General features: G+C 46.1%; 1 protein-coding gene across 1 annotated transcript in view; it reads left to right on the top strand.

The window, feature by feature from the left end:
• The first annotated feature begins 439 nt into the window (after positions 1–439).
• PDILT (protein disulfide isomerase like, testis expressed) overlaps positions 440–24,388 on the top strand; it is a 45,532-nt gene continuing 21,583 nt past the window's right edge. Inside the window, exons 1-3 of the mRNA XM_019011611.4 lie at positions 440–681; positions 5,903–6,111; positions 20,264–20,470. Coding sequence (XP_018867156.1) covers positions 5,910–6,111; positions 20,264–20,470 — 409 coding nt within the window. The 5' untranslated portion in view covers positions 440–681; positions 5,903–5,909. The remainder of the gene's footprint in view (positions 682–5,902; positions 6,112–20,263; positions 20,471–24,388) is intronic.

Here is a 24,388-nt window from a genome sequence, read left to right as displayed (position 1 = left end):
TGCCTTCTAGGTACTGAGCTGCTCATTTTGCATAAATCATCTTATTTTATCCCATCCCCCTCTCAGGCGTTCCTCATCATCCTTCCAGGTTTTATTTTTCTTCATATCATTAATTATCTTCTAAATTCCACATAATTTACTTTGCTTACAACACCCCTATGAGTTAGATGCCATGTAACAGGCATGGAAACTGAACCTCAGAAAGAGTAAGTGACATTATCAAGGCCATACAGCTGTTCAAGACAGAGCTGGGATTCAAATTCCAATCTATAGGCATTGAGTTCAGAGCCCTCCTGGGCCATACCCAGCACCCCACACTGAGTTTTGTTTCTCGCCCCTCAAGCAAACTCAGCAAGGGCTGCCAGGCAGGGCCCCCCTTACTCAACAATGGCCCATTCTTCTACAGGGTCACCCCTGGTCCTCTAGAACCCCAGAATTCAGAACTTTGCTGCTAAGGCTGCTGTGGCCTCTGTGTGCCCAGGAAGGGACTTCATTTCTGCCTGTGGATTCTTTAGAATGCCCAGTCGTCTGCGGGTCCTGCCCTGATCACAAGGAGAAGCCAGGAGCCTCCTCTTCAGGCTACAACCTCCCTTCTTAAGGGCCACAGAGTTTGTGGCCCCACCCCCAGCACAGCCCCAGCTTGGCCCCAGGAACCCTGGGAGTGGCCTTGGCTTCCTGCAGGTATGAGCTTCAGTGAAAATGGGAAATCTGACTGATGGGCCCTGCCTTGGGAGGCTTTTCTCTACCAGGAGTCACCAGTTTAAGTTTTAAGTGTCAGTTTTGGTGTATAGATGGCTACACATTAGGATCAACTTGAGGATTTTAAATAATAATAATAATGCCCAGACTCACCCAACCCCAGATCAATTAAATTAGAACCTACTGGGTTTGGGTTTGAACATCAGTATTTTTTATTAAACTCTCCAAGAGATTCTCAGCATAGTCATGGTTGAGAACCACTGAAATGAACCAATGGGGTTTGCTGTAAGAGTTAAATTAGGCCATTCATTCATTCATTCAACAAACATTCATTGAGTTCCAAATCTGGTACAGGCACTGTTCTGGAGGGGAGAAAACAGCTGTGAACAATGGTATTTACATTAAAAAGTTCAAAATGACAACAACAACAAAGTACACTCATAAATAATAATACAAAATATGATGCAAACAATGGTGATATGGCAGAGAGTGCTGAAAGCTGAGATGGGGTGAGACAGAGCGGCCCGGGAAGACCCTTCTGATGAGCGTGGATTCGAGCCAGGACCCAGAGAACCAGAAAAGGCTGACGATGTGAGGGAAGGGTGCCCCAGACAGAGGCAAAGGCCCCGGGTAGGGTGTGCTTGGGAAAGGGAAGAGGCCAGTGTGGCTCCCCAGAGTGCGGGAGGAGAGAGAGAGAGGAGGGCGATAAAGTCAGATGGGTCCAGAGCCAGTGGGGCCTGGTAGACCACAGAGAACAGTTTGGCTGGTGTGCGGTTTTGCGAATGGATTGTAAAAAAAAAAGAGGCAGAAGCTTTTTTTGCACACCATATAAAAGTGAGCACCTTTTGATAGGCAGAGTGGTGTGATGGAATTCCTGTGTCGAAAGGAAATCTCTGCTGGGCATGGTGGCTCACGCCTGCAATCTCAGCACTTTGGGAGGCCCAGGCAGGTGGATCACCTGAGGTCAGGAGTTTGAGACCAGCCTGGCCAACATGGTGAAATCCCGTTTCTACTAAAAATACAAAAATTAGCCGGGCATGGTGGCGGGTGCCTGTAATCCCAGCTACCAGGGAGGCTGAAGCAGGAGAATCGCTTAAACCCAGGAGGCGGAGGTTGCAGTGAGCCAAGATCATGTGATTGCACTCCAGCCTGGGCAACAAGAGCAAAACTCTGTCTCAAACAATAAAAATAAAAATAAAGGAAATGTCTGATTGTTGTGTGGGGAATGGGTTGAGGTGAAGCACAAAGAGTAGAAGCAGAGGCAGGATCAGTAAGGAGGTTACCACACCCTCTTGGCGGGAAACCACGGTGGCTGGGACATGGGGTCTCTCCACGGCATACAGGGAGAATGCACACAGGGAGAATGTGGAGGGAATGCACACAGTTGACACTCAGCACAATATGGCTGGTGACCAGCCCCTCGATTTTGGCTATTCTCATTAATAAAAGTTTCCCATGACAGCCACTCTCCTCTGAGTATGGGGTAGGGAGCTGATGTTGGAGCTGAGCTTGGACTTTGTGAGGCTGGGGGACACAGCGGAGCCACAGTGGTGTCAGGCTAGAAAGGCAGGTGCCGGCAGAACCAAGGGCCAAGGCTGAGAGAATAAAGGGGCAGGTCAGGGCAGGCTGCAGGCAGGATGGCTGAGAGCACAGTCCCAGGGCTGGACAGGGTGGATGCTACAGTCTCAGGGGAGCCCTGGGATGCTGCAGAGCTGAGCCAGGTATTGTGGGAGAGATTGGGAGAAAAAACAGGAGCAGGGCAGAGAGAGACTATTTCTCCCACACTCCCAGAAATGCAAATACAGTAGTTCACTTCTTTGCTTCCCTTAGTCAAATGTCAACTTCTAAATGAAGCTTTCCCACGGTCACCCTATTTTAAAATATCAGCCAGGCACAGTGGCTCATGCCTGTCAGCCCAGCACTTTGGGAAGCCGAGGTGGGCAGATCACCTGAGGTCAGGAGTTCCAGACCAGCCTGGCCAACATGGCGAAACCCTGTCTCTACTAAAAATACAAAAATTAGCCAGGCATGGTGGCACGCGCCTATAATCCCAGCTACTCCAGAGGCTGAGGCAGGAGAATCCTTTGAACCAGGGAGACGCAGGTTGCAGAGAGCCGAGATCGCGCCACTGCATTGCAGCCTGGGCGACAGAGCGAGACCCTGTCTCAAAAGAAAAGAAAAGAAAAGATCAACACTCCTCCCTGACTCCAACACTTTTGAATCTTCTCTTATCCACCTTTTCTCCTTTGCATTACCATCATCTGACACACCATTGATCGCATCTATTCATCTCACTGCATTTCCCACTACTAAGATGTAAGGAATATTGTTTGTATCCCTAACACCTAGAATGGTACTTAACATGTTTTAAGACTTCAAAAATATTTGATGAATGAATGAGTGAGCAAGTGAGTAAAGAGGAGCTGTGGCTGGCTCTGTGGAGCCAAAGGGAAGCCTGGTGGCCAGAGTCTGACCGACCGTGGAGGGCTCTGCTCACCAGCCAGTGGGGCTTGATCTCCGTCCTGTTGGACATGAATCACTGGAAACATTTGAGGCTTATGATCCAGCCTGCCCAGGTTAGCAGGAAACCTGACACCTCCCACTGCCCCTTCCTTGATCAGGAACTCAGGGCGAACACTCTGCCAAAGGCCTGGGAGGCGAGGACATGAGAGGGAGCCCACTGTAGCTCCTCCCGCCTGGCTTTTGCTCAGAGGCTCAGCCCTCCACGGTGGCTGAGCTGGGCCCATGGTTCAGCTCTGTACCCTGAAGCTGTCCAGCTGACTCAGGGTCACTGGCCCAGTGTCCTCTGTCCTCCAGCAAGTGCCATCCACACCCCTCAGAGAGGGTCTCACAATCTTGAATTTCAAGGTTTCTTCTCTGAAGGCCCCTTGAGGCTTTTGCAGATCTGGCCCCCTCCTGCCAGGCAAGGGATTCTGGGCACCGAGGAGGTTTGGAAGGTTTGAAGGGACTGTCAGGCCTAGGACGGTTCTGGGTGACCCTCCCTACCTTACGTTTATGTCACAAAGGAGGGGTTATTCAAGTGATTTTCTGTAGAATAAAAACTAACTCTCTAGTACTTTGATGTCTCCAGCTGGGCAAAGAATTCTTAGGCAGCCGTTTCTCTCACAAGTAAGTGAATCAAAGAACAAATAAACAAGGAAGTAAATTATTTCTAAGAACAAGGGTTCTACCTAATAGTCATCATGCTGTACCAGACTTAGTCCGGGCTGATAAGTGGCATGACACCTGGTGAATTCTGGGACCTTGAGATCATCAAGGACTCAAGGCTGGGCTGACAGTAATGAGCCCTTTGGCTGAGACACAGATTTAAATGGTCTGTATCATTTAGCTGTCCAGAAAACCAGGTTATCCACTTGCCCTTCTTCCTTTTCTCCACTTGCCCTTTGTTGGTTTCATTTGACCACGTGCTTCTCAAGCTACAAACTGAATGATAGATTTACCTGGGAGAGGCTCAGGAGACAAAACAAGCAATGACAATTCATGGATTTCATTTGAGTCCTGATTTAAACAGACTTAAAATTTATGAGGCCATCAGGGTAATTTGCACACTGTCTAGATATTTGATGATATGATGACATTATTGTGCATTTCATTAAGTATGATCATAGTATTGTGGTTATTGTGTTGTTTTGAAAAACCCTTACCTTTTAAATATTTATAATAAAATATTTATGGGTGAAATGACATGATTCCCGGAATGGATTCAAAATAATCCAAGGCAGAGAGTCAAGAATATAAATAAAATAACATTGGTCATGACAATAAGTGAAGTTGAGTGATGGGTACCTTGGGGGTATCTTGTACCATCTCTCTATTTTTGTACATATTCAAAATTTCCCAAATAGAAGTTGAAATAAAACAAAAGAATCATCTGGGGAGCTTTTGAAACGTGTAGGTATCCAGACCCCAACCTGAGCAATTCTGAATTAATTGGTCTGGAGTGAGATTGAGTGTCAGTATTCTCCTAAAAGCTCCCCAGAGGATTTTCATGTGTATCCAGGGTTAAAAAGAGCTAATCAAGCTGCAAAAAAAAAAAAAAAAAAAAAAAAAAAGTATCATCTGATTCCATTTATATTTAAAAATATACATTCAGGCTGGGTGCAGTGGATAATGCCTGTAATCCCAGCACTTTAGGAGGCTGAGGCAGGCGGATCACTTGAGGTCAGGAGTTCGAGACCAGCCTGGCCAACATGGTGGAATCCCATCTCTACTAAAAATACAAAAATTAGCCAGGTGTGGTGGTGGGCATCTGTAATCTCAACTACTTGGGAGGCTGAGGTGGGAGGATCACTAGGGTGAGCCTCTGGAACCCAGGATGCGGAGGTCGCAGTGAGGTGAGACCGTGCCACTGCACCCCAGCCTGGGTGACAAGAGCAAAACTCCGTCTCAAAAAATATATATATATATATATATAGATAGATAGATAGATAGATAGATAGATAGATAGATAGATAGATGATAGATAGATAGATAGATAGAGATATATTCAAAGGTATGTTTACATAGGTATTTTCAATATTTGTAAGGATTCATTCCATTCTTCTAAGAGTCACTTTCTCAGCAGTGAGAGAATGGGAGAGATTTTTACTTCCTTCTTGACATTTTTATTGTATTGCTTGAAACTTTTACAAGTGTGTATTATAGTTATGACTTTTTAAATATTTACACTTGATAAAATTTGTTCAAAAATTAAACAGGGTACACTGCAGGTAGTGAGCTTCCCTTCACAGGGGCATTCAAGCAGGAGCTGGAGGAGGGTGAAGTAGGGGCATTGTAGGCAGGGGGATTCCTGGGGGGCTGTGATGGGGGATTGAACCAGTTATCTCTGAGATCCAGAGGCTCACCCTAGGACTCTGAAATGGGACCTTATCTTTGCACAAGTCTCACCTCGTGGCTGGGAAGTCAGTGGGCTTGAGTGGTCTGCGTTTGCTTCAGCATCCAGCTGCTCCCAGTGGGTTCTTGCTGCTTTAAGCTTTCCGCATACAGTCACTACTGGGCCTGAGGGCGACCTAATACTTTGCTTCTTCTCCAGGGCTGCTGCCAAGCTGCAGGCATTGCTGGGAGGCAATGCTCAGGCCACATTCACCCTACATGGACCAGCTGGACAGGGAAGTGGGGGTGATGACGTGGGGCTCCACCACCTGCGTTGATAAGGTCTCTGTTCCTTCTCCGGCCCCTGCAGGACAGCCATGGACCTACTCTGGATGCCCCTGCTGCTGGTGGCCGCTTGTGTCTCTGCTGTCCACAGCTCACCAGAGGTTAACGCCGGTGTTTCCAGCATCCACATAACCAAGCCTGTGCACATCCTGGAGGAACGCAATCTCCTAGTGCTAACGCCCGCTGGCCTGACCCAGATGCTGAACCAGACCCGCTTCCTCATGGTGCTTTTCCGTGAGTGCCCCCATCCTGGGTGATGGATGATAGATGGGATGAGGCCTGCCTCCTTGTGTGTGGGGACCAGAGGAGTTTTATATATTGCTAAACACATAAGAACACATATTATTTAAAACAGACATTTAATATATATAGACAGCATCATCTCCAATCTCCAGATGAGAATACTCCAGGGAGGTTAAGCAAATTGCAATGTATTATGCCATCCCTGTAGTCTTGGATTTGTATGTGGCTCCTCTGTCCCACTGAAGAGGAGCCAGGCTTTAACCCGAGGTGTCTGTATTATTCCGAGCCTCAGTCTTTCTCCTCTGTAAAATGGGTGTGAACCTAATGACACACTGGATTATAGTGAAGATTAAATGAGATGTGATAAGTTCCTGGAACACAACTGGAGAGAAATAAATGATGGCCGCCTGGGGCAAGCTCTGGAGACAGTTTTTAGACCGTCACTTTTTTGTTTGTTTTGAGACAGGGCCTTGCTCTGTCTCCCAGGCTGGAGTGCAGTGGCATAATCCCAGCTCACTGCAACCTCCACCTCCTGTGTTCACGCGATTCTCATGCCTCATACATCTGAGTAGATGGGATCGCAGGTACCCGCCACCACACCCAGCTAACTTTTGTAATTTTTGTATTTTTAGTAGAGACAGGGTTTTACCACGTAGGCCAGGCTGGTCGCGAACTCCTGACCTCAAATGATCTGCCCACTTCAGCCTCCTAAACTGCTGGGATTACAGGCGTGAGCCACTGTGCCCGGCCGAGACCATCACTCTTGCTGTCAGATTTGCATGGCCACTTTTGTTCTTTGGACATTTTGCATCAGCAGACATTTTGGGGGATAGAGCAGGCTGCTTCTTCCTGAGGCATTGGGACCAAGCCATGCCCTGGGACAGAATGTAAGGGATTTTCATAACAACTTCCCCATAGTGAGCATTCATGGTGTGCCTGGCACTGTCCTAAGCGCTTCATTAAATGTGACATCATTTGATCCTCACAACCCCGTGTGATGGGTACTAGTCATCTCCCTATTTGATAGTTGAGGAAACAGAAACTCAGAAAGGATCAGCAATTTGCCCAAGGTCACACAGCACAAGTGGCGACCACAGACCCCATGTTGTCCCATGTTCTGTATGGCAGGATTTGGAGAATTAGACCGCAGGTGTGAACACTGGATTTGGAATCCTGTGTTCAGAGCCACTCCTGGAAAATTGCTGGCTCCGTGTCAGTCCCTAAGGCCTGCTTCCAGGACGTGCCTGACCAGCACCAGGTTCCCAGAGGCTAGGCAGAGCCTAAGGTTCCAGGGAAGAGCAGGGCAGGGGAGGCAGGGTGCCTTTCCCTTCTTGGTTTTCACCTGCTTCCCAAGCTGCCCCTCCACCCACACTCCCCTATGCTCCTCCTCGTGGCTGTTGTTCTGAGACAGCCCTTTCTCCCTTCTCTGTGTGCTGCCCTCTGACCAGAACCATTTACAGACTCCCTTTTATTTCTAGTCCAACCAGTGCAATGTAGTGTGATGAGGTCAGCTTCAGGGGTTCACAGTCCTACGTTCAAAGGCTGAGTTCTGCCACTTACTGGACTGGTGGCCTTGGGCTGGTGATCTTGAGCATTCTGAACTTCTGTTTACTTGACTGTAAAATGGGGAATTTAATAACATTTATAGGCCGGGCATGGTAGCTCATGCCTGTAACCCCGGCACTTTGGGAGGCCGAGGTGGGAAGCTCTCTTGAGCTCAAGTGTTCAAGAACCAGCCTGAGCAACATGGCAGAACCCCATCTTTACCAAAAAGAAAAATACAAAAGTTGGCTAGGAATGGTAGCACACACCTGTAATCCCAGCTACTTGGGAGGCTGAGGTGGGAGAATCGCTTGAGCCCAAGAGGTCAAGACTGCAGCGACCCGTGATCATGCCACTGCACTCCAGCCTGGCTAACACAGCGAGACCCTGTCTCAAAATAAATAAATAAATAAATATGTACATACATAAAATTTATAACTCCTAGGGTTATTGTGGGGATTAAGTGAAATAATGTGCTTAGCACAGTGACTGATGCATAATAAGAACTTAAGAAGATGTTGGCTTCCACTATCATTATCCTCGCCAGTTTTCAAACCTGTACAACAAGGTTAATAATTCCTCCCTTGCAGGTTGTTGTGGTGATGAAAGTGGGCTCAGATATGCAGTCCCCTGTCACAGGGGGCACTCCACAGGCAGAAGCTATCACCATTGGGTTCTTATTCACCCCACATTTATGCAGCTCAATGCCAGGCAATGGGTGGGCTCTATGAGTGTCTTGGTTTCTGCTCTCAAGGACTTTACAGTTTAAGCCAGGAATGTCACAAGGCATGAGAAACCCTTTAAAACAAAGTGTGATAAAGTCATGCAATTAAAATAGTCTAAACTGTATACTTTGGGTGCTCTGAAGTGGAGAAGTAATGGTTTGAACTTGTCCTCAGAAGTGGTTCTTCCAACTGCAGCAGCTGAGTGACGTTCTCTGGCTTGGTTCCTGCTCCCTCATGTCTTTGAGTGCACAAGGGATTCCCAGGCCAATGCAAATGCATCTGGAAGCTTGAAGTTTGCCTTGAAGTGAGAGACATCATCTGTTGGGCTTCCACGTAATGCCCAGTGATAGATAATCAAAGCCAAAGAGTTAGTAGAAGTCATTGAAATTTATGGTTGTTGATATCAATATTTAATCAAAGACCTCATGCCAAGCATTAGTAAGTTCTAAAGAATCTCTCTTAACCTGAATCACTCATGCATCTTGGTTCTTATGCAACATCAAGGTTTGGTGTAACATATATTGGGATCCAGGCAAGACTGAGTGTAAAGCCGAGTTCTTCCATAAACTGGATATGTGGCCTTGGGTGAGTTTCTTGGTGTCTCACTTTCACCTGTAAAGCGAGAATATTGAAAGTGGTATAGTCATTATAGGGATTAACTGAGAGGTTATTACCTGACATGTGGAAGTTGCTCAATAAACATGAGTTCCCATTCTCCCTTACCCTGTGGCACTGAGGCAAATGCAGTTCATCAACCCTGTGTCAGTTAAGACAGAGTTCAACTGCAAGTAATTAAGAATCTGCTAATGGTGATGTCTTTGTCTGTTTGTGTTGCTACAAAGGAATACCTGAGGCTGGGTAATTTATAAACAATAAAGCTTTATTTGGTTTACAACTCTGCTGGTTGGAAGTTGGGCATCTGATGAAAGGTTCAAGCTGCTTCTACTCATGGTGGAAGGTGAAGGGGGAGCTGGTGTGTGCAGCAATCATGTGTGAGAAGGGAACAAGAGAGAGGAGCAGCGGCTGCCAGGCTCTTTTCAACAACCAGCTCTTGCAGAAACTAATAGAGTGAGAACTCACTCGTTACCTTGGTGACAGCATCAAAACATTCATGATGGATCCACCTCTATGACCCAAACACCTCCTATTAGGCCCCACTCTAACACTGGGGAACAAATTTCAACATGACATTTAAAGAAAGTCGAACTAACCAAACTATAGAAGGTGGCTTACTCCAAGAGTTGATCTCACACACTGTGTGAGGCAGGATAGGCAGTCAATGCCTGACATAGCAGCTCCACATTGTCAGGGACAAGGCTCCTTCTATTTTCTGACTCCCTCATCCTTGACACATTACACTCATGGTCACAAGATGGCTGCTGTTCTTCGTGCATTGCACTGCACGTTCCAGCTAGAAACAAAAAGGGATGGGCAAACAACAAAGGGATAAAATACGTCAGCCACCTATGTCCCTTTAAAAAAATCAAACTTTCCCAGAGCTGCACCCAATCACTTTGGTAACATCTTATTGGCTAGAACTTGGGCCCATGGATGTTTCTAACTGAGAAGTCTGGAATGGTGAATGTTTTAGGTTTCCAACCTCTTTAGTTGAGAAAGCAAAACAAAAGGAGGTTATAAATGGCTGATTCTCAGTATTTGCCATAAGATCCAAGGTTATAGGCTAACTTAAATGTGTCAAGCATCTTATTAGTTCTTTACATATCATGGGGTCAATTAATATGAGATCAATGAAATCCCTTAAAGAAATAAATTCTAGAATGTATTGCCCACTTTAATACTCAAACTTCTTCTTTGCTCTAATTTTGACTAGTTATCTTAAAGATCACTGTGTTTACTGGGAAAGCTAACTGCTATAACAATCACCAAATCTAGGTTCATAAGGGTCCATATCATCTTAGTCCCAGGTGGGTCTGCAGAGAAGCTCTGCTCCATACAATCATTCAGGCAACCAGTCTCCTTCTACCTAGGACCTCAGCCATCCCTTAGGGCCTAGAGTACTCCACAGAAACTTCTACCTCCAGCCAGCAAGGTGGAAGGGAGACGAGGATGTGCCTCTGGGTCAGGCTAGGCCTGGAAATGATGCCCATCTATGCTACTCAATGTGTAGGCCATAAGCCAGCAATGTCAGCTTCACTCAGGAGCTCATAGAAATGCAGACTCCCAGGTTTCATCCTAGAAGCACTGAATCGGAATCTGCATTTTAACAAGATTCTCAGGTGATTCACATATATTAAAGTGTGAGAAGCACTGGTGTACATCATTTCTACCCACATTCCATTGGCCTGATCACTGCCCTATAGCCGTGCTTATCTGTAAGAGAGGCTGGGAAATGTAGTATAGCTGTATACACCAAGAGGAAAAAGAAACCAGGCCTGGGGAACCCACAACATTGCCTTCCTTTAGTCACATTGCACCTGCTTTTTGCTATAAAAGCCTTGAAATGACCTTTGTTCAGAAACAACTCAAAGCTGGGCAGGCTGAGAGACAGCCTGGTGGAATAAGCTCTTTCAGACAGTGAACCACCAGAAAAAGATTTCTCTTCTGGGCAGGAATGTCAAAAACTATTTTCTCCAAGAGATTGCCTTGGCTCAGGCTAACTTTCAAGGGACAGCTGTTTCTCAAATCCCATGGACACTTGACAGCCCTCACCTTCCTTGACCTTCTTTGCATATTCATGCCAAGACCCCCTAGTGCCTGGTTTCGGTAAACTCAGTCTCTTCTTGTTCCTGTGTATCTCTCTGGCTCCTTTTTCACAGTTCTTTTCTATGACTCTTCCTCTTTCCCATAACATTGAAACTAAGGATATAACAGGAAGCCCAGGAACTGAGCCCATGAGCTGGCAGCTGGCCCATGCAGTGTTTAAAAGAAATGAAACATGTCACAGTTAAAACTGAATTTGCATCAGCTCTTCAAAAAATCAGAAGACCTGGGAGCACTGGCCCACAGTCCTGCAAGGTGACAATTGGCTGAAGCTGAGTTGTGATTTTTCCTTGTGGTCAGAGAACATGCTTATCAATTTGCCATATTCCTATCCAGCCAACCTCACACTGTCACACTCTCTGCTTTACACCCATGACATTTGAGTCTATGTCCCCTGCCAGAAATTCGGTCTTCCAAAGCTCCTTCCTCAATCCTTGTCCTTCTCATTTGAGGTATACTCTGTGAGTGGTGCCACTTAAATGAGGAAATTTGGGGATGTGGGAGCATGACCAGCTCAGTCCCCCTGAGTCCTGGTGCCTCCCCAGCTAGGTTATGCTGCCATTTCATAGAAGCATGAATCACCTTCTTTTTGTACCCTTAACACTTATACTTCCCACAAGGAATGTCCAATTGGGTCATTTTTGCCTCCATCCAATATTGAACATGCCTGTTGCTTGAAGTTTCATCAATGTAGTTCCAAGCTTGTGACCTCCCTCTAACTCAGGCTGTTCATCAGGATGCCAGCTTGATTTTACTTCAAAGCCCTTCAAGCAATACCTTGTAAGAGAAATCCAACCTAGGCCATTTTCTTTACACGAGCCTGTGAGCAGGGCAGGCATTTCCACTTTGCTGAAAGACTCCTGCAGCTAGTTCTGCACATCCCTCATCCACACTAGAATTCAGGCCAGCACTTGTGCATCTATTTCATGGTTACTTTTACAGGGAAGAGCAGAGAAACTTGCAGTCTCACTCCACTTGCTGTGGAATTGGTAAACTAATGGTTTACATAGATAAAACATGCAAACCATCTCTTTTGCTGTAGCCCTAATTTCTAATCTGAGACCCTCAATGGAGGTGTTAAAAGGCTTAGAGCCATACATTTACACAAGCACATAACACACCTCAACACATTCCCCTTCCAAAAATGGTGTAGTGGATGGATAAGGCTGGGAAACCTGTCCAGTCCACATGAGAAAAGAAGGCTCTGCTCTGTTTTAACCAGGGCAGAAGGGTGAGTTCATGGTTCTTTAATTCTTATGACTTAAGAACTGACACTAAATCTGAGGCTACAGAGGGAACCAATCAATTTCACATTCTTGAATTGCATTTGACACAACCAACATGCATACTTTAAACCTAAAGCCTTTCCACTAGCAGGTATTCCAAAGCAGTGAACTCAACAACAGCAGAAATTTTCTTATCTAAAAGGGACACTCAATTAATCTCATTACATTTGAATCTTTGATTCCTGCCAATACACAATTAAATTCAAAATGAGTTCTCAAAAAAACTAGCCGGACTTCTAAAGTGGCCTTTGGAAAAACAAATCACTTGGGGAAAGCATTATGAAAGCTTTCTTCAAGGGTAAATGGGCTCTTCGCAAAAGAGATTATTTTCAGACACTGCCCCCAGGGACCGCCCCAGTCTCAGATCCTTAATGGGTGACCAGCTTTCTCTTCTCTCTGAGAACTCCAGGCCAAGAGCCAGTGGTTAGGGGAGCTTTCCTCTCAATGTTCTTTGCAGTCCCACATTGTCCACATTTGGACATTGCCACATGCCCATGACAGACCTCAGCATCTTTGATTTGGTCCCAACAGTCTGCTGCTTCTTATGTCCTGCCTTCACTGAAAGTACCACCATCCACTCAGTGTCAAAGTCAGAAGCCTCAAGGTTGTTCTTGATTCCTCTACTCTCACATGTAATCCATCACCACGTCCTGTGGATGCCACTTTCTAAATCCTTTTGCAATCTCTGTTCTCCCCATCCCACCACCACTGCCTTGATTCAGGCCTCATTATTCCTCACCTGAACCACTGCAGCAGCCTCTGAGATGGTCTCCCTGCCTTCTCCAATGCTGTCCTGCAATGCATCCAGAGAGACTTCCTCTAAAATGCAAATCTGATCAGGTCATTCAGTAGCTAAGGTCTTCTGCTTGATCTAGCCCACAGCTACAGCCTCTGGGCCTTTGCACTTGCAGCTTCCATAGTATCCTTCCTACACTCCTTCACCTAGATTGTGAAGTTTATGCCCCTCATTGGTAGGCTGTACCCACCTTCACTCCCACTTAGTCTGGCTGGGAGGCCTTCCTATGCTCCCACTGCCTTCTTTTTACCCTCTCTCTCTCAGCATTCGCTATATGGTATCAAAACTGCTTTTCATCGTGTACATTGCATGATGTTGGGGGCCAAATCTTATTCATCTCCTAATTCCTAACATTCAGCATTGTGCTTGGAGCATGGTAGGCTTCCACAGATGTTAAATGAATGAATAGATGATTGAATGAGATTTCCTTTCGCCCATAATTTTCTCCATCTACATTAACTTGAATGAATCAAGGAGAGAAGGACTAACTACCATTAGTGGAGAGAGGTCAAGATAAGATTAGGAGCTGTCTAGGGTCCTTTATCACTTGTCCCTAAGGCAGAGGTGACAAGATTCTGTCCTAGGAATAGGTTAGATGATGAGGGTGAGCATGATGTGGAGACGGTAATGTGGATGGAATGATGATGAAGATGATGATGATGATGACAATGGTGATGATGGTGATGGTAATGATTGTTAACTATAGTGGTGATGATGACAATGGCGATGATGGTGCTAATGGCGATGATGATTAACTATGGCGATGATGACAATTTCGATGATGGTGCTGGTGATGATGATTATGATGATGATGATGACAATGGCAATGATGGTACTGGCAATAATGATTATTAACTATGCTGATGATAATGACAATGGTGATGATGGTGCTGGTGACGATGATTGTTATGGTGATGGTGATGACAGTGGTGATGATGGTGCTGGTGATGATGGTTATGGTGATGATAATGACAACAATGGTGATGATAACAAAGGCCATTTATCAAGCACCTGTGTTTCAGGCACTGCACTTGAAAACCTTGTCCCCATCTTGTATATGAAGCATGTAAGTGTCAGAAAGGTTAGATCATTTGCCCAAGGTCACACAACTGGTAAGTGGTGAAGACTGGATTTGAGACCAAGCTTGACACCAAAACTGGTGCTAAATTCATCTTCTTGCACTGTGCTGATCATTGAACCTTCATTCCTTCAGTATTTATTGAATACTGGTTATTTGCCAGATATATTGTAGGCACTGAGGATATAGTGGTGAACAAAACAGGTGATCATCCTTGCCCTCCTGGAACTGACATCCTAGTGACAGAAGACAAAAGATAAATAAATAAGTAAAATATATAGTATTTCCTATGGTTAAAAGTACTATGGAGAAAAATACACAGGAGTGATAGGGAATGCATGGGGTGGATGGAGATGGGGCTGTAGTATTAAATAGGATGGCCAGGGACAGCCTTCCTGGAAAGGTAACACTTTAGCAAAGATCTTAAGGTGGTGAGGCAGTGATCAATGCAGATTTAGGGCAGAAGGAACAGAGAGTAAAAATACCCTGGGGTGAGGGAGACTGTGCCCATGTGGCTAAAGATATAGGGTTTCTGAAGAGAAGAGGAGTAAGAAATGAGGCCAGAAAAATAGGGAGGTACAGATCTTTTAAAAACTTAAAGGCCATTGCAATGGTCAGAACAAATTGGTGGCTGGCCCCTGAGAAACAAGAAGAGATTGATGACAATCCTGAAGTCCCTATCAGCTGTGAGCACCTCTGTATACTGTACATGGCCCTATGGAATGGGGAGAGGGTTATTCTCAGAATATTTTTTTCATGCTTGATCAGAAGTTGGATCTAAAGTAGGGTTTCTCATCCTAAGCCCTATGGACATTTGACTAGATAATTCTTTGCTTGTGGGGCTGGGGGCTGTCCTGAGCATTGTAGAATGTTTAGCAGCATCCCTGGCCTCTACCCACTAAATGCCAGTAGCATCTCTTTTTCCAACTGTGACAACCAAAAATGCCTCCAGACCTTGCAAAATGTCCGCCATTGAGAACCACTGGTCTAAAGAAAGGTAGACTCAAGTTCCTTGTGCTGGGATCAAACTCCAGTCCCTATACTCATCACCTCCCCATCACCCATCAGCCCCTCCTCTGACTCATATTCACTGCTCAGAGAAGGAAACCTGGGGTTTTCTACTAAAGACCAGGCAAACGTTAATTCTAGGTCCATTAGCCATTAACACATCTACACACCAAGCAGACAGTCAGGGAGCCACTGCCTATTCTGACATGGCCCTGAGTCCCACGTGCTTACCCTGAAACCCATGTGATAGCTCCATAATAGGCCTAGAACTTGTGGTGGATGGTTTGGTGATGGTCACTGTTGTTCCCTTTCATCAGTAGCCGGAAGATCTTTGGGGTTCCTGACATTGCCATGGGACCCTCCCTTCCCAGAGAGAATCTGGTCAGAGCAAGACCAAAGAGTCTCCACCTATGTCATCAAAATAGCTAATGTTTATTTGTAGCAAAGTTTTGCACACCTTGTCTTATTTTGTAGGATCACTCTGAGATGTAGGATCTATTAATAACCCCACTTTTTATGAATGAGGAAACTGAGTCACAGAGACTTAAAAAAATAAAAACAACTTTCCTGGGCCACAAGGAAAGTAAACCACCATAACTGCCTCTGTTTGATGAGATAGCCTAAGGAATTCACATTCATTGAGCATCTAGTATATGGCAGACAATGATCTAGGGCCTGAGAGAAGTTGGGTCCATGGGCACCCTTGGCCTCTGCCTATCTGCAGCCCACTGGGCACTGCTCAGCCTAAGTGCCAATATACACGTGAATTGTCTCCATACCTGGCCAAACTGGCATTTCCAGTTGACCAGGGCAGAATGTAAATGCTGAGACATGAGGGGTGTATACATTCATTTCACACCTACAAACTTGGAATTCAAGGTTCCAGAGCCCAGAAGGAAAACCAATTTGCAATTTTTTTTTTTTTTTTTTTTGAGATGAAGTTTTGCTCTTGTTGCCCAGGCTGAAATACAATGGTGCAATCTTGGCTCACCGCAACCTCCACCTCCCAGGTTCCAGCGATTCTCCTGCCTCAGCCTCCCAAGTAGCTGGGATTACAGGCATGTGCCACCACGCCAGGCTAATTTTGTATTTTTTGTAGAGACGGGGTTTCTCCATGTTGGTCAGGCTGGTCTCAAACTCCTGACCTCAGGTGGTCTGCCCGCCTCGGCTTCCCAAAGTGCTGGGATTACAGGCGTGGAGTCACCATGCCTGGCCCAATTTGCAAAATTTTTAAAGAAAGAAGCCAGAAAATCGGACTCTAAATTTTAAAGAGTGGCGTTGGCTGTGTGGGTTGTCTCTGCTCTGTTGGGAACCACCTGTAACAGAAGAAATGAAAAACATGCCCCCATTAATCTGCTCCAAGAAAAAGATTTTTCAGACCAGCTGGCCAATTTGGTCATTTAGAGCATGAACCTTGGAGCCAGTCAGCCTTCGAGTTGACTCTCAGCCTAACTGCATACTAGCTGTAAGACCTCTGGGTTTCCATTTCGTTATCTGTGATATTCCTGCTTGTAATCATAGATAACTCAAAAGGTTGCTCTGAAGATTAACCAGGGTAATGCATGGAACACTAAGCAAAGTGCTTAGCACAGTAAGGGATCAATACATGTTGTTATTATTACTACTCTCATTATCAACATCGCCATCAATATCATCATCATTATGGTGATGATAGTGACATCATCATCTTTCCATGGAAGATCCTACATAATCCTATGTCACTCAGATCAAAACCTCAGAGACACCCTTGACTCTTCTCTTTCACCATGTTCCATATCCAAACTCCTCCTCCCAAATCTCTCTAGAATGGAATCACTTCTCAGCCCCTCCATTACCACTCTCCTGGCCCAAAGCCATCACCATCTCTTGCCTGGATTACTGTAGTAGCCTCCGACTGGTCTACCTGCATCCATTCTTTTTCCCTTTTTGTCTAATCTCCATATAATATTCAGAGAAATCCAGTTAAAAAGTAGCTCAGATCACCACCTAAGGTCAGGAGTTCAAGACCAGCCTGGCCAGCACGGTAAAACCCCGTCTCTACTAAAAATACAAACATTAGCAGGGCCTGGTGGTGCATGCCTGTAATCCCAGCTACTCAGGAAGCCAAGGCAGGAGAATCACTTGAACCCAGGAGGTGGAGGTTGCAGTAAGCCAAGTTGGTGCCACTGTACTCCAACCTGGGCGACAGAACAAGATCCGTCTTAAAAAAAACGAAAAAAGAAAAAAGAAAAAAAAAAGTAACTCAGATCACCTCCACCTCTGCTCCAAACCCTCTGGTACCATTCCATATTCTGGGAAAAGTCAAAGTCTATTCAGTGGCTTGCGAGACCCTACATCACCTGTCCCCTGGCCCCAGCTCACTCTGCTCCAGACCCAATGGACTTCTTGTCATACCTTGAACATGTCACACATGCCCCACCTCAGGGCCTTTGCATACACTGACCCTTTACCAGGAATTCTCTTCTGCTAGATGTCTACATGGCTTGCGCTCTCATTTCTTTCCATCTTTATTAAAACATTGCTTCTCAGTGAGCCATCTTTAGCCTCCTACTTAAACTTGCAATTTCCCTAATACTCCCAACCTCCAACTCTCCTGTTCTTTTCCAAAGCACATATTATCTAACACAGCACGTATTTTACTTTGTTATTCTGCTTATTTTCTGCCTTTTCCAGTGACAGCAGGGGTTTTTATCTGTTCACTGTTATATCCCCAATCCCTAGGACAGTGCCTGGCACATGGCATATCCTAAAAGTTTCATTGTATGAATGAATGAATGAATGAATGAATGCATAAAATGAATGAATGAATCTCCATTTCTATTATCATAGGCCCCATCAATCTAGCTCTCAGAACCCAGCACTCCGGTTGCCACAATCTCTCTCTGTCACTTGCATTTCAGACACCCAGGGGCACTGGGTTGTGTGTGGAACCTCTAAAATTTGCTTTACTATCTGGACAATCATTCCAAGTGTTTCTCTTGCCCTGAGCTTCCGCCCTTAGAAACTCAGATTCGGATTCTATGTCAATCAGCAATCCTGAGCCCAGCATGGCCACATCCACGAGGAAGCCGGGGAGAGCCCCATGGACCAGAGCAGCCAGCAATTGGCCAGTGCATGCTGGTGATGATGGATGGGGGATATCGAAGGCGATGACGGTGACAAAGCAGGCAGTGGAGGGGCATCGATCCAGGAGGGAGGCACAAAGTCCCCACTTCCCGTCCATTGACCGGGAGTTTAATGAAAGCGATCGTTCACTTTCCGATCCCATTGCAGGAGCAGGCGTGCTGACCAGCAACGGGGCCGCGCCAGCTGTCCCGGGGCCCTGCTTTCTGAGCGGCACTTTTCAAAAGACCTCTCTGTTGGACTTGGAACTTGTCCTCCGCAGCAGAGGTCATTTGCACTTTCTCCAAGTGCTCCAGATGGACCAAGGGGGTGGGCGGCAGTGAAAAAGATAAAATGTTCTGGCTTGAAAGGCAATCAACGACCCCCTGCCCTGGCTCAGCCCCCTTCCTCAGTCATGGGGTAGCGAGGAACCTGCAGCCTCACAATGTTACCAGGAGGAAGAAAGGCAAACTTGGGCGCCTTTTTGTCCCCTCCGTTTAGCCAGAAAAGCCTCTTGCACTGCCAAGGTCACGTGCCAGCTCCCTGATACCGCTTCCAGAAAAGGGCTTCCCCACTCTCTCCCCACTGCCCAGCAACGTGAGGGACCAAGGCGTCCAGATCAGATCGCTTAATGGAGAGTTTCAGGTCTCTTCGAGACAAGAGGGTGGACTCAGGGGAACACCACAACCTCCCCTTTTCCCGCCCTTCCCACACCTGGTTTTCCTTACCTGCGAAAGTCCCCTGTCCAATTACACGCAGGGCAACTGCAGGGGCTCAATTTGGCCTGTTAGCTCCAGGACGTTCCACCAGATGGCGCTCATGAGCTCTCACGCTTCCTCTCTGTCTCCATAATTTCTGACCACAGAATTTTTTTAAAACAAAACATTTTAATAGTTTGGAAAATTTCCCTCTAGACTTCTTTTGCCCTGGGCATACACTTTTTAACAATTCCATAAATGTGATCGTCGTGTCTATGCTATTGAGTGGTTTGTTTTTGTTTATTTCAATAGCTTTGGGGGTACAAGTGGCTTTTGGTTACAGGGATGAATTGTGTAGAGGTGAGGTCTGAGATTTTAGTGCACCCATCACCTTAGTCATGTTCATTCTACCCAATATGCAGTTTTTTTTAATCCCTCACCCTGCACCCAGCCTCCCCGCATCTGAGTCTCCAATGTCCATTATACCACTCTGCATGCCTTTGTGTAATCATTGCTTGGGTCCTGCTTTGACCACAGGAATTTTACTATAATAATGGAAGCAGTAGTAAGAATGCACCATGTACTTAACTTGTGCCAGGCATTATGCCAAGTGTTTTACATGCCTAGTGGAGATTAGAAAAGAACTCTACAGCCAGACGGAGTGGGTTCTTATCCTGGCCTTACCTCTCACTGTCACAGGGCTTTGCGCAAGTAAGTCATTTGTTGTGCTTCAGTTTCCTCATGTATAAAATTGAGATAATAATAATACCTATCCCACAGAGTTATAGAGAGGAGTAAATGGCTTAATGCATGTAAAACTCTTAGAAAACAATAAGCAATTATAGCTGATTGTGACATAAATCTCATTTGACGATTCCTTGAAGTAACCACTATTATTTTCACCCACTTTACACAAGAGAAGTGGAGCTCAGAGAGATGGAGTAAAGTTGCCCATGGCTGTGTTGTTTCCAATGCTACTGAATCCAAAGAACCTTGATAGACATCTCCCAGATTGTCTAATTTCATGAACCATTGTGTCTCACATCTTGTCACATTTATAAAAATTCAGCCATTAACAGCTGAGCACAAGAAAGGTTCCAGGAGCTAAGCAGGCCCAACAAATAATCTACCGTTGGAGATGGGGAGCGAGGAAAGTCCTCTCAAATTTTGTCTTCATACTCTTTCAGACAACCCATCCTCAAAGCAATCCAGGAATCTGGCGGAAGAGCTGGGCAAAGCTGTGGAGATCATGGGCAAAGGCAAGAATGGGATCGGCTTTGGCAAAGTGGACATTACTGTAGAGAAGGAGCTTCAGCAGGAGTTTGGGATTACCAAGGCCCCGGAGTTGAAGCTGTTTTTTGAGGGCAACAGGTCAGAGCCCATCAGCTGCAAAGGTAATGGTGCTTGTGTGTCACACTTGTTTCATGCTCATGGAAAGTCCACTTAACAGCCATAGGGTAAAGGTGGGAGGCTCTGCTCCATGCAGCTTCTCGGGGACCCAGGATCCTCCAGCTTGTGACTCTGCCCTTCTCTAGGGCCTTGGAGCCACCTGCTCTTTCCTCTGTATCCAGCCAGTAGTTGGGGTAAGGGGTAGAAGGTCACCATGGGTACTCTTCATGGCCCTGGCCATGAACAATGGTAAGTATCACTTCTATTCACATCCCATTGACCAGAATTCTGTTACATGGCCCGAACCAGCTGCAAGAAAGGCTGAGAAATACACTTCAGCTCTGTCTTTAGAAAGAAAACAGGTTTAGTGAATATGTGGCTGCCTCTACTACAGCTTGAAGCTCAGCTGATGGGCCCTAGAAACACCAAGAAGTGGGAGGGTGGGGTGCATGGCTTAGAAACTACCAGACACCAGAGATTAAGTTCTAACTCCACTTCCCACTCCCAATCTTTGACTTTAGAATGATTTGACAGAGTCCTAGGACTAGGGAAGCACTAGTTAGCCAGAAGGGAAATTGGGAGATGATGGAACAAGACAGGCTTGGGATGCAATGTCTACCAAACACCTTACGTTCTATCATATTTTTCATTCATTGATTAACTCGTTCATTCATTTATTCAACATCCATTTATTGACAAGCTACCATGAGCCAAGCCCTATCTTGATGTTGAGGATGTGTAGAGAATAAGGTACTAGTATGGCACATATGGTAGTCCCAACTTTTAGAAAGTTACATATATGAAGGCATTCATGGATGCAGGATGGATGAATGGATGGAAGGATGGAAGTAACAAAACTGATGAACACAGAAGTGCCTGTAACAGCCATGCCAGTGGAATGTTCCCATTCTATATGTTAAATTATTGAGTCTTGAGTAGCGGAAACTGCCTTCCACTGGATCTGGTGTATAGCCAGCTTCCAATAAGCTGGATTCAGTGTTATTTGCAAGAAACACACATCCAGGGGCTGCAGGATGCTTTGCAGTTCTCAGAATGGACACAAGAGGGCATGAAAGACACAGGATAGACCCAGAAAAGGCGCCACAAGAGAACCTCGGAGCAATCACCTAAGGGCAGGGCTGCAGCTCCCAGCAGGCTTGTGGGAGGGTGGTGGCTGCGGGGGCCAGAGAAGAGATGGGGAGGGAGGGCGGGAGCAGTGAGAGAAGCAACAAAGGATGCTGTTTCCTATAGATACCAGGGGATGACCCTCAACAAGGCGGACTTGCTGACACCAGCAAGGAGCCCTTTGTGATGTGTTTGCTCTGGAGAGAGCTGTGAGGAAATGAGAGGCCCTAGGTCATCGGAGCCCATGACTGCTAATGGAGTGGCCCAGGTGCTGCAATGACCTTCCCTCCTGAAGGGCAGGAGAGACCTGACTCCACTTAGAGGCGACAAAGTAACAATATGGCAACTTCCAGACTGTGGGTGAAACTAGCAGAGAAGGTCCCCAAGGCATTTGACCTCTGAGCCCCCTTCATCAGGGAAACCAGTGCCTGGGACCTCGTCTGCCATACAGGAAGTTTCATCATCACCCCGTCTAGGAAGTCTCCCCTGACTGCCCAGGCCAGGGTGCCTGCTCCACCTCTGTGGCCTCACAACATCTGTGTTTTCCCCATCAAGGCCCTCGCCTCAAAGAATTACATGTGCAACTTACTGCTTGTTCTCTACAGAGAGCATCACAAGGGCAGTGGCTGATCTCACTTGCACTCCTGGGTCCTCTAAAGAGACTGCCAGAATTGACAGCACTCCCCTCTGCATCCAAATCCTTACCACAGGCTTAAGAAACAATCACTGCCGCTCGTCGAATCTCAGTTTCTTCATCTGTTAAATGGGGATGGTGAAAAGATCTACCCCTCTACACTGTTGGGAAGATAAAATGATGTTTGCAAGGCACAGGGCCTGACACATACCTGTAGCATATACTGTGTTCCAGGCATTGTTCTAGACCCTTCTCCTATGTCATAACACCCCAATATAAGAGGTGCTTTTACAGATGGAGAAACTGAGGCACAGAAAGGTAGAATAACTTCCTCAAAGCTGCCCAGTGAGTAGTGGTGGAGTCAGCAAATGTTTTCTGCAAAGGTCCAGATCATTAATATTCCAGGTCCTACAGGCCAGGCAGTCTCTGTTGTAACTACTCAGATCTGCTGATGCAGTGTGAAGGCAGCCACGTGTTAACAAACGGGAATGACTGTGTTCCAATAAAGTTTTATTTATACATTCAAACAGCAGGCCAGATTTGGACTACAGGCTATAGTATGTTGAAATCCGCTTTACATTGCGCTGTACTCTAAGCAAGAGGCAGATGTGTTCATTATTATTATCAGACTATTAGTTTTCTGATTCTAGTCCAATGCCTGGAACAATTAAGTTCTTAACAAATAGTTTTTGAGCCAGGTGCAGTGGCTCAACCTGTAATCCCAACACTCTGGGAGGCTGATATGGGAAGATCACTTGTGCCCAGAAGTTTGAGACCAGCCTGGTCAACATAACAAGACCCTGTCTCTACAAAAACCTTAAAACTTAGCCAGGTGTGGTGGCAGATACCTGTATTCTCAGCTACTTAGGAGGCTGAGGTGGGAGAATTGCTTGAACCCAGGAATTTGTGACTGCAGTGAGCCATGATTGCACCACTGCACTTCAGCCTGGGTGACAGAGATCCTGTCTCTAAATTTTAAAATAATAATAATAAAAGTTTTAGATTTTGAATACAATGGAATTGGAAGCACCCACTGCAGGTGGGCATAGGGTAAATTACCCACCCATATTTCTGCTGGGCTTGCTTCCTCAGTATTACTTCTAACCAGAGAAAGGGCAAAGGGAATGCCAGGATGAAGCTGGGACAGGGATTGAGGATGCCTGGATTTTAGGATGAGCAGTAGCCATGGGAACTTCAACGAGCCTTTTACAACCAGGCTTCCAATTTCTCTTTTTTTTTTTTTTTTTTTTTTTTTTTGAGATGGAGTCTCACTGTTTTGCCAGGCTGGAGTGCAGTGGTGCGATCTCGGCTCACTGCAACCTCCGCCTCCCGGGTTCAAGTGATTGTCTTGCATTAGCCTCCCGAGTAGCTGGGACTACAGGCATGCGCCACCACTCCCAGCTAATTTTTAGTATTTTTAGTAGAGATGGGGTTTCACCATGTTGGCCAGGATGGTCTCAATCTCTTGATTTCATGATCCACCTGTCTCGGCCTCCCAAAGTGCTGGGATTACAGGTGTGAGCCACTGCACCCGGCCCAATTTCTCATTTTCTAAACAGGATGAGTAAGGCCAGTTCTGCCTACTTGCCAGGGCTCCTCTGAGCTGAGAGGAGACAGTGCTTTACGCATCTTCTGCAATGTGACTTTGATGAATACTCCTCTTAGGACGCTGGTGGGATTTAGTCCTTGCAGGGTCAAAGCCCCAGTCCCGTTCTCATCTAATCTCCAAGGATTGATGGCAGGAGACTTGGCCATGGCCATTGCTCTGGAAGGAGGGAGACTCAGGTTGCCTCTAGGCCTCTATTAATGATGCAGCCACAGTTTGTGCCTGGAAATATGCAGCCCAGTGCTGGTCCTAGTCAATCATTGACATTGCATTCACACCTCAGTTGTCACCGTGTCCTCTGGCACAGAGCCAAGCACCAAAGGAGGTCCCTGACAAGGGCAGTGCCTGATCTGCAGGCACAAAGGAATCAACAATTTGCAGAGTTCATAACTACCTCGGTCCCACAGGGGCCAGAGGGGCAAATGGAGCTCACACATCCCCAAGAAGATGGCCCAAGATCAAGTTTCCTCAAGCCAGCTTCCCTGATGATTCATTCAGCCCATTCATTCATTCTAGAAAGATTTCTTAAGCATCTACTATGTGCCAGGCATTACAGGA

Source organism: Gorilla gorilla, chromosome 18 (genome assembly GCF_029281585.2).
Source record: "Gorilla gorilla gorilla isolate KB3781 chromosome 18, NHGRI_mGorGor1-v2.1_pri, whole genome shotgun sequence".
Lineage (NCBI taxonomy): Eukaryota > Metazoa > Chordata > Mammalia > Primates > Hominidae > Gorilla > Gorilla gorilla.
The sequence above is the reverse complement of the archived record's forward strand: the minus strand, read 5'-3'. Positions and strand labels throughout refer to the sequence as shown.